The following is a 13,441-nucleotide window of genomic DNA, read 5'->3' as shown; positions in this document are numbered from 1 at the left end:
TCCCACTCATTTATTTTTTTGGCTATGGGCACAACACTACCGCTCTTGTACTGGAGTCTCTGTGGTCTGCCAAGATTTATTTTAAACAAACATGAGCAAGCCAGAATTTCTGAGCCAGCTTTTTTAGGACTCTTGGGTGCAAGTTATGTGAAAATATTTATCCCTGTTGTATACTGTTTAATGTCTTCCTTGGTTACTAATGGACTGGAAAGGACTTCATTGTCCTCAAGTGATACAAGTACATCATCTTGCTGCTTTGCAAAGGCAGAGCAGAAGTGTTTATGGGAATCTTCTGCCTTTTCTTTACCATTATTAACTGGTTTGCGCTCTTTGTTTTGGAAGGGGCTGGTGCTTATCTTGGGATTTCTTTTGTTTGTACTGAACTTTAAAGATCTCCTCTATATTAGCCAATCACATTGTGGTCTCCTTTGTTCTCATTCCCACAGGTACAGTCCCCAAATCACAAGGAACGGAGCAAAAGCTCAGCCTGGCAATCATGAGATGAAGATGAAAGGTCCTGAGCCAGTGATCAGCCAGATTATTGACAAGCTGAAACACATCAACCAGGTTTGTTGCAGGCGTGCCAGCAGGGATGGCTCCAGAGTGGGCGGTTTCCAAATAAGTTTGGCCTCCCCCACACTTTCTTTGGGCTCAGCCAGACAACCTGGGGCATCTCTGTCTTCAGCAGCTGTATGCAGAGCCAGTGCCACCTCAGCCCCGCACGGTACCAGGCTCACAGGGCACGTGTGGCAGGTCCTGATTCATGCACGCTGGCGTGGTGCTCCGTGGGTGCGGTGGGAGCTGCAGGGCACGTGTGTTGCAGCCCTCCAGGGCTCAGCCTGTGCCCGGGCGATGCGTGGATGTGTATCCCTGCAGCACACTTCTGCTGGGCATCTGTCCCCTGCACACGGGAGGACCAGGAAAGATGGAGCTGGTCTGGTGGCCCCAACCACAAAGTGCTGGCAGTGATTTATGTGGCATGTGCCTGATGTCCCCTCTGGTCGGCGGAGTCCTCTTTGGGATGGCTCGTGGCTGCCAGGGAGGGTCACCTGTTTCTTTGCTGTATCTGCCTGCACATCTACTCCCAGTTAGTACTGGGGTGAGTTACTGTTGAACGGGGAAATGGCAGAGCTGGATGAGACCTACTCACCATGCGGAGTGAGCTTCCTTCCCACGGTCTCAGACCTGGCATCCTTGCTGGGACAGGCAGTATCTTGTCTCTACCCATCATGCCAGGCCAGGTTAGGTCTGTGAACAAGCCCCACTGCTGCCAAGGGATTAGGTGGCACCTCTGCACAGTGTTCAGCTTGCACTTGTTAGCCTCCCAGAGCTCTTCTGCAGCGCTGCCTCAGGCCAGCTGGGCTGGGATCTGGCTCTGGACTCTGCTCTCCTCTGTGTCATTGAGTAACTCATAGAAGGGATGTTTTTCAGTAGGCTGATAGCTTGGACCTGTCTACTTTCCAGGGACACAGCACTGGGACTTCACAGGGTAAATACTCAGGCGGTAATGCTGTCTGTTAATAGAGCTGAGCTGCCCTGTCTCCCCCAAGAGAGTTTTTACCGGTGGGGACCTTGTCCAGGGTCACTCCGGCACGAGGCTTTGGGCAGTGGTGGGTTCCCAGGGTTAAGCCCAGCTTTGCTTCCCAGCTGGGTGGGCTGCGAGGGTGGCTCTGTCTGGAGTTGCTGGCTTAGCGACTTTTCTGCTAACCTCTGCTTTCCTGCTCCTGTGACTGCCAGGGACTGTTTTGATAGCAGTTCCCCGTTTAAGCCTCGCACCCTCTGACACAGGCACGCCTCATTAGGTGCTGTCTGGGAATGGGGTGCAGCGAGAGATTTGGGGTCCCCAGGAGCCAACGTGGGCAGCGGCAGCGCAGCCTGCTCTGCCTTCCCGCATGCCACCCTGTGCCAAGCTGTGCCATCTGCCAACAGCCCATAATTATTAAAAGGAGGGGGGAAAAATAGCATAATCAGCTCCCCATTAAATGGGGTAGAGGGCAGGCTTCAACCTGCAGGTGATAATGATATTTTGCCATTCACAGTGAGAAAGTCGCACAGAACAAAACATGGTTATTAGTGTACTTGAAACTGCTGACATAAAGTGGTTGTGAGATGCTGGCTGCCAGATTGGGTCAAGTTAGGTCTTTTCTGAGCAGTTCAGGCTGCTGAGGAGCAGAGATCTGTGGAACGAGAGATCCTGGGTAAACATCACCGGGCTGAACTTAGCTGTTTGCAGCAGCAGAGTGTCTTTGTCAGCTGCTGCTCAGAGAAAAACAGTGGTAAGAGGGTGAATATGGTCAGTTCAGTCGTGATCTCTTACAGTGCTTCCCCTCCTCGGCTTGCAGTATCGGAGTGGAACGTGTTATGGGGGACAGGTGAGTTGTTTTGGTTTAAATGACGTAAATGTCTGAAAATATCAAACCCTCTTGTAAAGTTCTGTTTGAGAAAGAGGGGGAATTGAGAATAAAATCAGGAGAAAATGGGAAGTGATTTGTAAAAATTAGTTATGAACCTCGCTATTCCTGCGAAAGGTCTGTAGTCTATGGTAAGTGGCTTATATATGGGGAAAGTAACTGCCGAGGTTACTTAAATTTGAGGTTTGGGGTGTCAGAGCTCACCATCACACTTATTTTCTTGGCCTACTGAAGTTTTGCGCTCTCCTTCACATCTGGAATGCATCTTGAATCCCGAAGAGTAGGACATGTGGAAGGAGCAGCAGCTCTGGAGGAATTACAGTTGTGTTTTTCAGGTGTTGGCTTCAGATCTGGGAAGCAGTGGGGACTCCTGGGCTGGGGAGGGCTGAAAATCTGTTTATCTACCAAGCTCAAGCCAACAGTGGCTTTTAAGCCATGTTGGATGTTTTCAAACATCTGGAATCTTTTGGAGAAAAGAGCATCTTTTCAAGTGTTCGCAGTGCTCGGAACTGTAAACTGGATTCCCCAAGCGACTACCAGTAAATTGTGAATCTAGTACCATATGAAGACATCATCCTGGTGTGTTGTGTTAGAGATGCAGCTTGGATTTTGTGGATGTGGGGAACCTTAGAAACCATGCTAGTTGATGCAATTTTTGTAGGGTTCCACAGCTTTTACTTTTACTTGTAGATTTTTGCTAATGTCTGTAATTTGCCAGCGACTTGGCTTTGATTTATTCCAGGCGGCTCACACTGCTGAAAAATGTGTGTTCTTTCAGCAGTTCGCCACATTTTCAAGCTTGCTTGAGTTTGGCGAATGTGTTGTGTGTGGAAATTGTGCTTGCTCATTAGTTCATGTCTTCTTGAACAGAATCTGGGTAAGTGCACATATATATATATATGAGAAATTCTCATCGAACTTCTGTAGTTTGAAATGAGAATGATGTTTGTGCGTTAGAACGAAAACTATAGGAACTGAAAGGAGTGTAGGAAACCTAACCCAGAGAGAAAAGCCTAATCCAGAGAGAAGGGGAAGTAAAAGTTTGCCAGATTGTATTAGTTTGGTTCAAGCACCTTTTATCAGGCTAAAATAAATAAATGATTAAAGCATGGCTGCCTAAGTAGTGTGCTGTCTCAAGACAGTCCTTTCTGGCTGAGTCCGCTTCGGTGGTGCCTACTCATCACACCAAGACTCCAGACCATTTTTGTTTCACCTGAACGCATGATTGTGGGTGGTGCCATTTTTTTGTGTGTTGGTGGGCAAGATGGTTTATTATTGCCATATTTGAAGTCAAGATTACTTTTTGTTCAGTTCTGTTAGATGTCTACCAAGTTTTGATTTGAGTTATTTTTGCTGTGTGCCCAGAGGCATGAACAGCCCATCCATAAATATTAGCATTGTTATCTCAGCTGGGAGGCCAAGGGTCACCTTCAGGAAAATGAGTTGGAATTGGTTCCTAACTTTTATTTCCCAGAGTGAATGGGGTCTGTTTCTAGCTAGAAGGGTTTTCACTCATCCCACAGAGGAAACTGTATTGAAACTAGAAGGTTATTCAGTGTCACCACAAGGTCTTGCTCAGTTTTTTTGTGACTTGGTAGCATCCCTAGGCAAAAAGCAGTGTACAAGGTGAGCTGTTTCCTCTGAGCACTCAAATTTCCTCCCACCACAGGGACATTTGGATGGCTGACAGACGGGGATGAGCTTGAAATTTTAACAGATATGCATGGAGGTGGGAGCTGTGGTGTCCCATGTCCTGAGCGCTCTGCTATGCTGGTGGCCACCTATTGATCCTCCTCCTCCAAGAAAGGTTCTGGAGAGCGGACCTGAGTGATGCTGGTGTGAGGATGCAGCAGGGATGGAGACTGCGGGTACCGAATCAGCCGATGTGACGCTCTTGGTCCTCCCTCCTGTCCCTCTCTGTCCAGAGTTGACTTGTGTGCTCTCTGCAGTGCTTGCAGGGCTCTGGCAACTTTGCAGCAGATGCTTTATCCCATCCTTACTGCACTTACTTGTTTAAGCTTGTGCCCAGTTCCGATCCCCTTTTATGCTTAGATAAATCCTGGTATTCATCATAGGACCATCTCTAGGAGGAAAAGTGCAATTTTAGAAGAAAAGGGGGAAAAAACCCTGCCAGAAATGAATAATAAAACCCATAAAAGGAAACTTATCTGGAGGAGATGTGTCTTTACAAGACTGAAGGGCCTGGAAACATATTGTACATTTCCAGACACTCGAGTTAAGGGCTCATTTAGAATATTTCAGATATACTGGAGTTTGACAGTTCTTTGGTTTCCACATCAAACAATCTGTGATTTATTGCCCCGTATAGGGACTGTGTTTTTATCATATTGCATATTCTCTAGCCAGAAATCTAACTACCATATAAGCTCTTGAAAAAATAAACCCTTTGGGGATCGGAATCCAGGCAATATGCTTTCACAGACCCTGAGAAACCCGCTTTGATTTATTTCCTTCAAAATAAGGGAAACGCACAATTTCTTGGAGTATTACAGCTGTTCCCCCAAGCAGGATCTCGTCGCCTTTCTTCATGTGCTCGGTGTAAAGACCCAGGTCCTGCGGCGAGCCCCGTGTGAAAGAGCCTTGCGTCGTTCTTCGTAGGGTTTACAGGAGGATGAGAACAAAATTTAGAAGTTTTACGAGGCAGTAAAACACGGAGCTCTAACTGGAAGGAAAAAAAAAACCTAAGGAGGCCCAGAGGTGTGAATGACCGAAGACAAAATAGACTTGAAGTTTGCAAAAAAGCATTCCCCAGCATTTAAATAGCTGTGTTTGAAGCTGGTTTGATCAACCAATATGTCCTATATTTATTTGTAAGTTTAATGGGCTGTTTCCCTGTGGCCCGGCTGCTGGGAGAGGGCATGGTGGAGGTCACCCAGAAGTTAATTTGGAAAGAGGCCAAAAGGCCACGACTTGATTGAATCAAATGTAAACAAAATAGGCCTGGGAACAGCGCCGTGCCCTTGTGCCCGAGTCTCTCTCAACCCCTTTGGTCAAAGTACAGAGTATGGCAGAGCATCGGGGACTGGCGAAGGGGGTTTAACCCCACCGTGGGGGGAGCGATGCTCAGGGCGGCAAAGGGTCGGATCCGGACCCTGCTCAGGGCACACAGGGAACCTGCGAATGGGCTCCCCAAACGGTGCGGTGGGTGCTCGCCGGGCATGGGGCAGCTTGGGGTGGCAGCGGGTGCTCCCGGGACAGGCGTGGGGTTCTGGGGAGCTGCCTTCGCTGGACCCTGTCCCAGGCTGCTCAAAGCAGGGAAAACTATTGAGTTTATTGTGGGAGACCCTGGGGAGCTTGGGAGTTTTCAGGAATATATTTCCTCTTCAGAAAAATCCGTGACTTTGATGGATTTGGTGGAACAGCATTTCTCTGTGGCCTGCTAGGGTTTGTGAGGTTTATTATTCCCACTGTATTTTAATTCCCCAACCAGATGAAGCAGCACAGTAATCAGAAAAATGCACAAACTGCCAGATTGTTAAATAACATGATGCACAATGCTTATCACTTGAAAATACAATATTTAAATTGCACCAAAACAAGTAGCTTTTGGCTAATTTTCCACTTTTAAACTTAGTAAGTTAACACTACAATGTCTGAAGTGCTGTATATGTTTAATATAATTTATCAAGTCCTCAAAAGAAATGTTAATAAATACAATAATTACTTGGACACGCCTTTTGTTCAACATTATTAAACAGTTTGTAACAATTAAAATATTAAAACCACATGTTGTTGAAAGCAACCAGACATTGCAATTATTTCTTACTAAGGCTATTAAATAAAACGTCAGAAGATTTTTATTCTAATGATAAATGCCTTTTGGAATGGATCAGCTAATTCTTCTTTTACTACACAAAATAATCTATAGCTCCACCAAGTCTAGGCCTGGTATTTAAAGACTAACTGCATCGTCCTTTTGAGCCGTGCCTCGGCTCTCGTTAACACGCTGGGTAAATGCTCTCCGACTCTGTATACACGTGGCGATTTACAGGATTTTGCCAGGCCAGTTAAATCAGGGGAAGTGTGACCCTCTGTAACGAGAACACAATTAAATTTGAATGTATTTGACTGTCGAGTTGCTTTTTAAACCCAATCCCTTCCTTCCCCTTTTCAGTAAGAGCCGGCGTTTGCCCATGCCGGCTATCGCCCGTCGGGAGCCTATCTGCAAACGTCCCGGCTTTATCGGGTTTGTTGTGGGAACGCTGTATCTGCAGGTCACCTGAAACGGGTTTTCTTTAACAGCCAGAGATTAATTGGACCCGGTGTGTTTGTATGCGTGTTTTTAAACAGAGGTGTAATCTGGGCTGTGTTTGCTGAAGTTTCTTGCGTGTTTTACCTAAGGTCTTGCATGACACAGGAGAGCGTAAAGGGTGTGCTGTTAAGCCCCACACTTTTACTGCTTGTGCAGTTACATTTGCTGTGGAATGTGAAGTATTTCCCATTTTCAGCAAGGAAAGGGCAGTAAATAGTCACATTTCTGGTACTGTGCGGTGACAGAGAAATTATGAGTTGTGCTGAGGACCTGAGCATCTCCTGTGTGCAGAGTAAACCTGTCTAACCCTGTCTGTTACTGAGCGGTTGTTTTTATTGAGGGTAGTGCCAAATTGCCCGTCAATATCCAAAGTCCTCATATCAGCCAGTTTTTGGAGAAAATAATTCATTGTAGGATTTTCCTTGGAGCACCCAAATCCTCTGGTCCAAGGCCACATATCCCTTTTTTTGGTAAATAATGGGACTACAGAGCTGTCATTTTTTTGAGACGAGATTCACAGGTTTCCTTGTCCTTCCTACTTTCATTTGTCTCTCCCTTGCCAATGAATTTCAGGAATACACAGGAAAGGAGAGGGAAAGATGCGTTCCTGTGTAAAGCCATGTATCTCCTTTAACGGTATGAAAAAGGAATGTCTCACCTGTGCTTCCTTTTTGCTAATCCTACTTGCCTTTCCAGGGATTGCTTTATTCATCTGTCATGTTTCACCACTTACCTAGTATTGGAATAGATGTTTAGCTCAGTTGAGACTATAGGAGCAACAAAGCTTTCCCAGGCAGTGAATCCGGCTCCTTGCTTTTCTCAGCAAGACCAGGAAGCTGCTGGGGCTGAGCTTGGATGCGTGGCAGTTTTGGCTGGTTTCCACACCACTTTATTGTCTGGCGTTCATAACCTTTGGGTAACATAAATAGCATTTTATCAGTCTCCTTCCCTGAAATTCCCTGGTTGCTGTGGACTTGTGCGTGAAAAGGGATTCAACTTTGTCCCTGTGGCTTCAGCTCCGGCAAGGAGGCAGGTGCCTCAGGTGTGTCCTGCAGGGATCAGCCTCCAAACAATGCTGTGGAAATCAGCTGGAAAAAAAAATACCTTTAAAGGGGATTCATTTGCTTTTGTGTCCAAAACGTGCAGCTGATGCACAGCAGTGCTTTAAAACAAACACCAGATATCCTGTACCAGCACTGGAGTTTATCCTGTTGGGGAGGAAACAAACCTGGAGGAATCCTTGTGCAGCAAAACATGGTGTAAGTGGAGCTGTTGATACCAAATTAACAGTTAATTACAGTTAATTGTATGAGTGTCGCCTTGTGCTGTGATTCAGGCTGGTAATTTAGTCAGTAGATGTCCGATGTAGGCATCCCCCCCAGTGGTCCCAGTGATAAAGCACGCAGCTCTCTGGCGTTAGTGGGATGATTGGTAGGTTTCTCATTTATGTGTTTTTCTCCAAAATTTGACTTGACATCAAGGTTTTTAAAGTGTGGTCCAGACTGAGAGGGGACTGGGATTCTGGGAGCTGATCTTCACCACCCAGAGCAGGCCTGGAAGATAACCCCATGGTCTTCTTGGCCGCAGAACAAATCTGATTGCTTTCGCCCCTGAGAAAAAGCCTTGTTAACCATAATGTTACTTTTGATTCCAGCCTGACATCACGTAACTGCTTTTTGATGATGTTCTCAGGGGAAGGGAGGAAAAAGCAGCGTGGTCAGACCCGCTGTGGGCAGGGAGGGCCAGCTCCGGCAGGAGGTCTGCTCTGCATCCCCGGGCTTTGCTTCGGCAGCGTTGTGCCCAGCTGCGGCATGGTGTGCAGGCGGTGTTGCCGTGAGCCAGGACGCCTGTGAGATTCCCGCTCCGTCCCTAGCTGCTCCGTGTGCCGGCAAGGTCAGAGCTGGGGATTTTACCAGCGCAATTCTGCCATTTCACCAAACCACTCTGTCTGCAGGGGGAACAAGGCACGGTTACGGCATTTTTTTCTCCCAGAGATGTTAATGTGTATCTGGTCCATGACACCAGCTGGGGGTGGGTAGCGGAGGAGTCCTTCCAGACCCTGCCTGCTCAGCCTGCTATGGGCTTGTGTGTATCTTGTATTGAAGGAACTGAAAGCACTCGCTGGTTTGGCATCCCTTTGATGGAAAGGGCAGTGTAAGGTGTCTTACTACTGTTTGCAGAAAGACATGAGCTGGCTGAAGCAGTTTGTCTTCTGGTCTCAACAGCTTCGTTCTTGCAAGAAATATCACCAGAGCTTTCCTGGTCTGAAGCAGAAGAGGCATTGAACCTACACCCCACCCAGCAATTCTGATCTGGGAATGGGTGGTCCCTTTTTTAAAAGCACTGGCTTGGCTTGGTAAAAAGCTGAGGCTGCTCCTGGGACCTCTCCTGATGCTCTATCCCACCTCCGTGGAGGCAGCGGCCGGCACAGACCGCTGCAGCTTCCATCCAAGCTGTGCTGCTGTCAGAAAGTACAAGAGGTTTTGTACGTTTTAGGTAATGAATAATTTGTAATCTCACTCCTTTTGTTATACCTGCTGGCAAAGCAGATGTCTGTAATTAGGCAGGTTTCTGTGCTGGCAAACCCTGTCCCCAGTCAGTGAGACTGCTTTGACCTGTCTGCGTTGGGCCAGGTGTAAATAACCCTGATGGCTCGGGAGGACTCTCTCAGTTAATGCTGTTGCTCGTTAAACTTTTTAGCTTGGTTTTGACATGTAACTGACTGTAAAGGCTGGGTTGTATTTTAGTGCCCTTGCTGTTGGAGCATGTGCTGCAAGAGACGCCCTTGCAGCACATAAAACTGAGAGCAAACAGGGAAGTTTTAGGTTGCTGCAGTATTTATTGCCTATGGCCTTGCTTGCCTGTATTGCGAGGGAACGATATTTAAAAGAAGAAAATGTGCTTGGCTGGCCTTTCTGAGGACGCATGTAAGAAGATGCTGTCTTGTGAAGCACGGTCAGCAGGGGAAGTGGGAGGCAGCTGCCAGAGGATGGGTGCTTGAGCCATCAAGAAATATCACGATGGGCAGGAAGTTACTTTTTTATTTTTGGCAGGACCCCCCGAATGCCTCCTGCCTACCAGTGGGAAAGGAGTTTACTGACCTTTTTGTGCAGCACATAAGCTCCTAAGTGCCGAGGGTGAGACTCGTGTAGGTGCGTTTCGGGGCTTCCTCTGCAAGTGTTGGATCTCAGTGGGGGAGGGTATAAAGTCACCAGCTTTGAACCTAATTTAAACACTGAGTTGCTTCAGCTGCTTAGTTGGTGGCTGTGCATCTGTGTGGGAGAACCACCCCAGGCAGGGCTTCTCCTGCCTCTTGCCTGCAGCTCTGGAGGCCTGAGCCTTGCGGGGTCTGTTGCTGTTGGATACATTCAGTATTGGTGATGAGTTGCACCCTGGTGTATCAGCAGTGCCCATGCTGGAGCCTGGATGTTTCCTTACGCTGTTTGTAGACCCATCCTAGGTGCCAATATTGACACTGGAAAAGCTGCATCCGTGAAGGCAAGCAGCAGCTATGCTCTGAATGCAGAGGAGAGCTGTGACCTTGCCCAGGAGCCAGTCCAGCCATCAGCTGTTAATTAGGGACCACAGAGGCTGGAAGACACCCCATTCCCAGGATTACTTCTGGTCTGGTTTCTCTCAGTTGAATGCCTATTTCACATGAAGTGCCTAAATACTTGTGGCAGCAGGGCCTGGGGCTCGAGGCTCCCCGATCCAACTGGGCACCTTCCCCAGCAGCACCAGCCCCATCCTGCCCGCGGACCCCCTGCTCTGCTCTCCAGGCAGGACGGAGCGGTGGCTGTAGGTAGCAGAGATGGCCATGGGAAGATGGAGGCCACCGACCCCCCCAGCTCCCAAAAAGCACATCCAAGGGCTCAGCGAGGCACAGTGGCCAGCGGGTGCTCAGGGCAGGCAGACCCACTGCTCCCTCCTCCCTAGCTAACAGGTTTGGGGGTGTCTGCCATGGAGTCCTCCTACTCCTGTCTGATTTAAGTCTCTGGTGAAATCAATGGCTTGGTAATTAGCCCTGCACTGGGGTTGTCTTGTCTGATAGGAGGTAACTGGCTTATTGAAGCAGTTGTTCAGTCCCCTGTGACAGCTCTGTCGAGCTGGGGACATTCAGCAGAATTGCTTGCAGGTGCTTTTTGGGCTTCCAGTGCCTTGAGGTGAAGTGCATGCAAAAGTAAAGCTAGAAAGAGCAGCCCCCGGGAGGCAGAACCCTCTGGCAGAAACCTCTGTACAAGAAAATGTTGTGCACAAAAATACATGATTTGAGAAGTCCCTCTCCACTGGGAGCTTTTAGGGAAAAAGGGAAGTGGCTGGGACAGAGATTTGCTTCTTACTTGAGTGGCAGAAGGAGAAGGGGGTAAAAAAATCCTTCCGGCACAGTTCTCGGCTCACTATTTCCTACCTGGTGCCAAGGACGAGATGTTTGTCTCGCCGGCAGCCCCGGCAGACATTGCTGACAACCGGAGAGCAGCCACGTGTGCCGGAGCCTGAGCCAAGAGGAAATCTCTGAGCTGCTCCGACGCGGGCTGGGCTGTGAGGAGGCTGCATGCCCTGCCTTGGGCACGCTGGTCTCCCTCTACAGAAACAAGGGGCTTTTTTAGCAGATGTCTCAAGGTGGTATGATACCTACAGGTCCTCCTAGATACTCTTGCATCTAGGGCACCTTCCTTCCAGGCCATCCCTGCTCAGATGCCTGAAGGATGTGATGGCGATCAGGTGGTTGAATGCTCCACCTCTACCTGTGTTATCTTCTTGTTCCTTGTGCTCCTACTTTGCTTGTTGTCTCATGTTTTATCTTCTGGTGACGTGCGCTTTGGGCCTTCCTGAGCAGGGTTTGGATGGCAGAATGGGGTTCTGCTTCAACATAAACCAAATATGGAAAATATGAATAATAGGAGTGATGGGTCCTGGCCCACGTAGGCTCCCACACTCCTCCTTCACTCAGTTGCCAACCCCCTGAGGGGTGACTGCTTGACAGGTGGAGAAATTTGTCCAGGTTCTCCTGTCTAGTGACGCAGAGTGGGTTAAAAGGAGAGGGGAAGGCAGCTGGGGCTGCTGGTAGGAGACTGAGAAACTTTGTAGGGAGAAAGAGCAGGGATATGATGCCTGTAAAGAAACGGTGTGGGAAGGGGTCGAGGCAGGGAGCCCTTGCAGGTAGCAAGGAAGGGAGCATCTTTGCAACATCTTTTCCACCCACAACAGGCATGGGGTGTTATGTGCCTGGTGGGACAGCTGTCTTGGTTACTTTCTTTCCTTGTTTAATTCTTTCAGGCAGTCTGAAAGCCCAAGTGGTCTTGAAATACCAGCTCTTTGCCTGATGCAGGTTTCAAAGTACATCCACCAGATTAATGTGGCATTCTGCTCCCCACTTTATCAAGGTACAGATTTCCTGGCTTGTGCACCAGACGTCTTCAGGAGATGCTCTGACAAAAGTAGCACCAGATCTGGAGCAGTTATGGGCCCTGTGGCAGAGACTGGGACTGAGGACATGATGCAGGTCAGCCCAGGCAAAGCAAAGAAGAGCTAGAAGGGGGTGTTTGCAGTAAATAGCTGCATTCCTACATCACTTCTAGAGAAGTGGTAACTCCTAGGAGTCTGTCTGATACTGGCAAGGAAAGGTCAGAGCAGACTCCAGCAAGGTGCTGAAGGCATCATCTATTGCCTGGTCCAGCTATGTGTTCAATGAATGATTTAACAATTGGGGTTTTGGAGTTTGGGGGCTGTCTGTGTTTGATGGAGGTGGATGGCGGTGTGTTAGAAGGGATGCTGAAGGACTGGTGATAGTTTGGTCTCAGAAATGCAAAGGAGGAGTAGGAGCTGTAGCAGCTCACAGAGAGAAATGCAGCATTTCTCTGGTGTCAGCATCGATGCAGGGCTCAGGGGATGAGCCAGAAGCACATGGGGACTGCCCAGGTCCCCAGCAGGCTGGGCTGGACCCCGCAGCCTTGCTTGGCACCCACACCGTCCTGTTCCTTCCTACTGCTGCACATAAACAACCCATAAATAGCTGCGGGGTGGAAGGGGAAGGAACTGGATATAAGGTGAATGAGCTGATCGTAAAGCCTGAGTAATCTGTTTTTCACATGTGCCCTGTGATGAATGAGCATTTGTTCGGGTCGGGGAAGTGACACCTCCCCTGCCTGGGGGAGAGCAGACGGGAGCTGGTCCCTCTGCCTGCCGTGGTGCCAGCAAGGGCTTAACCTCCATGTCCATGGGAGCATCCTGTCCTGGGCATCAGCCTGCTGTCACCAAACCAGAGCAATTCATAACGGCTTGGCAGCCCATTCTGCTGCCGAAAGAGATTTACTGTCCAGTGTGGACTCATTTTAATTACTGCCAGCACTTAGGGGTCTTTATCTGTCTTCCTTTACCCATAGGGATGTTGTCAGTTTTGATAGCTAATCTGGAATTAAGCTGGTGATCCATAAAGTAGGGCCACTCTTTGGCCAATAATTCACTGCTGTCACCAGCTTCTTTGTGCCAGCAGGACAGTGACCAGGAAAACTGATTTACTGGCAGCTGAGAGCATCTCCTCTGGAGCCTGTGGAGACAGTAAGGGGAGTCCTGCTGAGCTAGTAGACCCTGAGTGATGCACAGTAGGGATTTTTCCTGTTCCAGGAGGTGGTATTTTGAGTGCTAGAAGTAAAAACTAAAACATTTTTATGGCTGAAGAGCCACAATATAAACTCGGAGCTATGGTTCACCTCTTTTGGCACCCGTCGCCATGGGCTGGTGTGGAACTCCAAAGCAG

The 13,441-nt window shown here is 48.5% G+C and overlaps 1 protein-coding gene across 1 annotated transcript in view; it reads left to right on the top strand.

Moving 5' to 3' along the window:
* Positions 1-13,441, top strand: part of LOC104168310 (glypican-3-like) — a 74,136-nt gene that overhangs the window by 29,904 nt on the left and 30,791 nt on the right. The window contains exon 4 of the mRNA XM_009708874.1: positions 447-567. Coding sequence (XP_009707176.1) covers positions 447-567 — 121 coding nt within the window. The remainder of the gene's footprint in view (positions 1-446; positions 568-13,441) is intronic.

This window comes from Cariama cristata, unplaced genomic scaffold (genome assembly GCF_000690535.1).
Source record: "Cariama cristata isolate BGI_N322 unplaced genomic scaffold, ASM69053v1 scaffold4621, whole genome shotgun sequence".
NCBI classification, from domain to species: domain Eukaryota; kingdom Metazoa; phylum Chordata; class Aves; order Cariamiformes; family Cariamidae; genus Cariama; species Cariama cristata.
The sequence above is the reverse complement of the archived record's forward strand: the minus strand, read 5'-3'. Positions and strand labels throughout refer to the sequence as shown.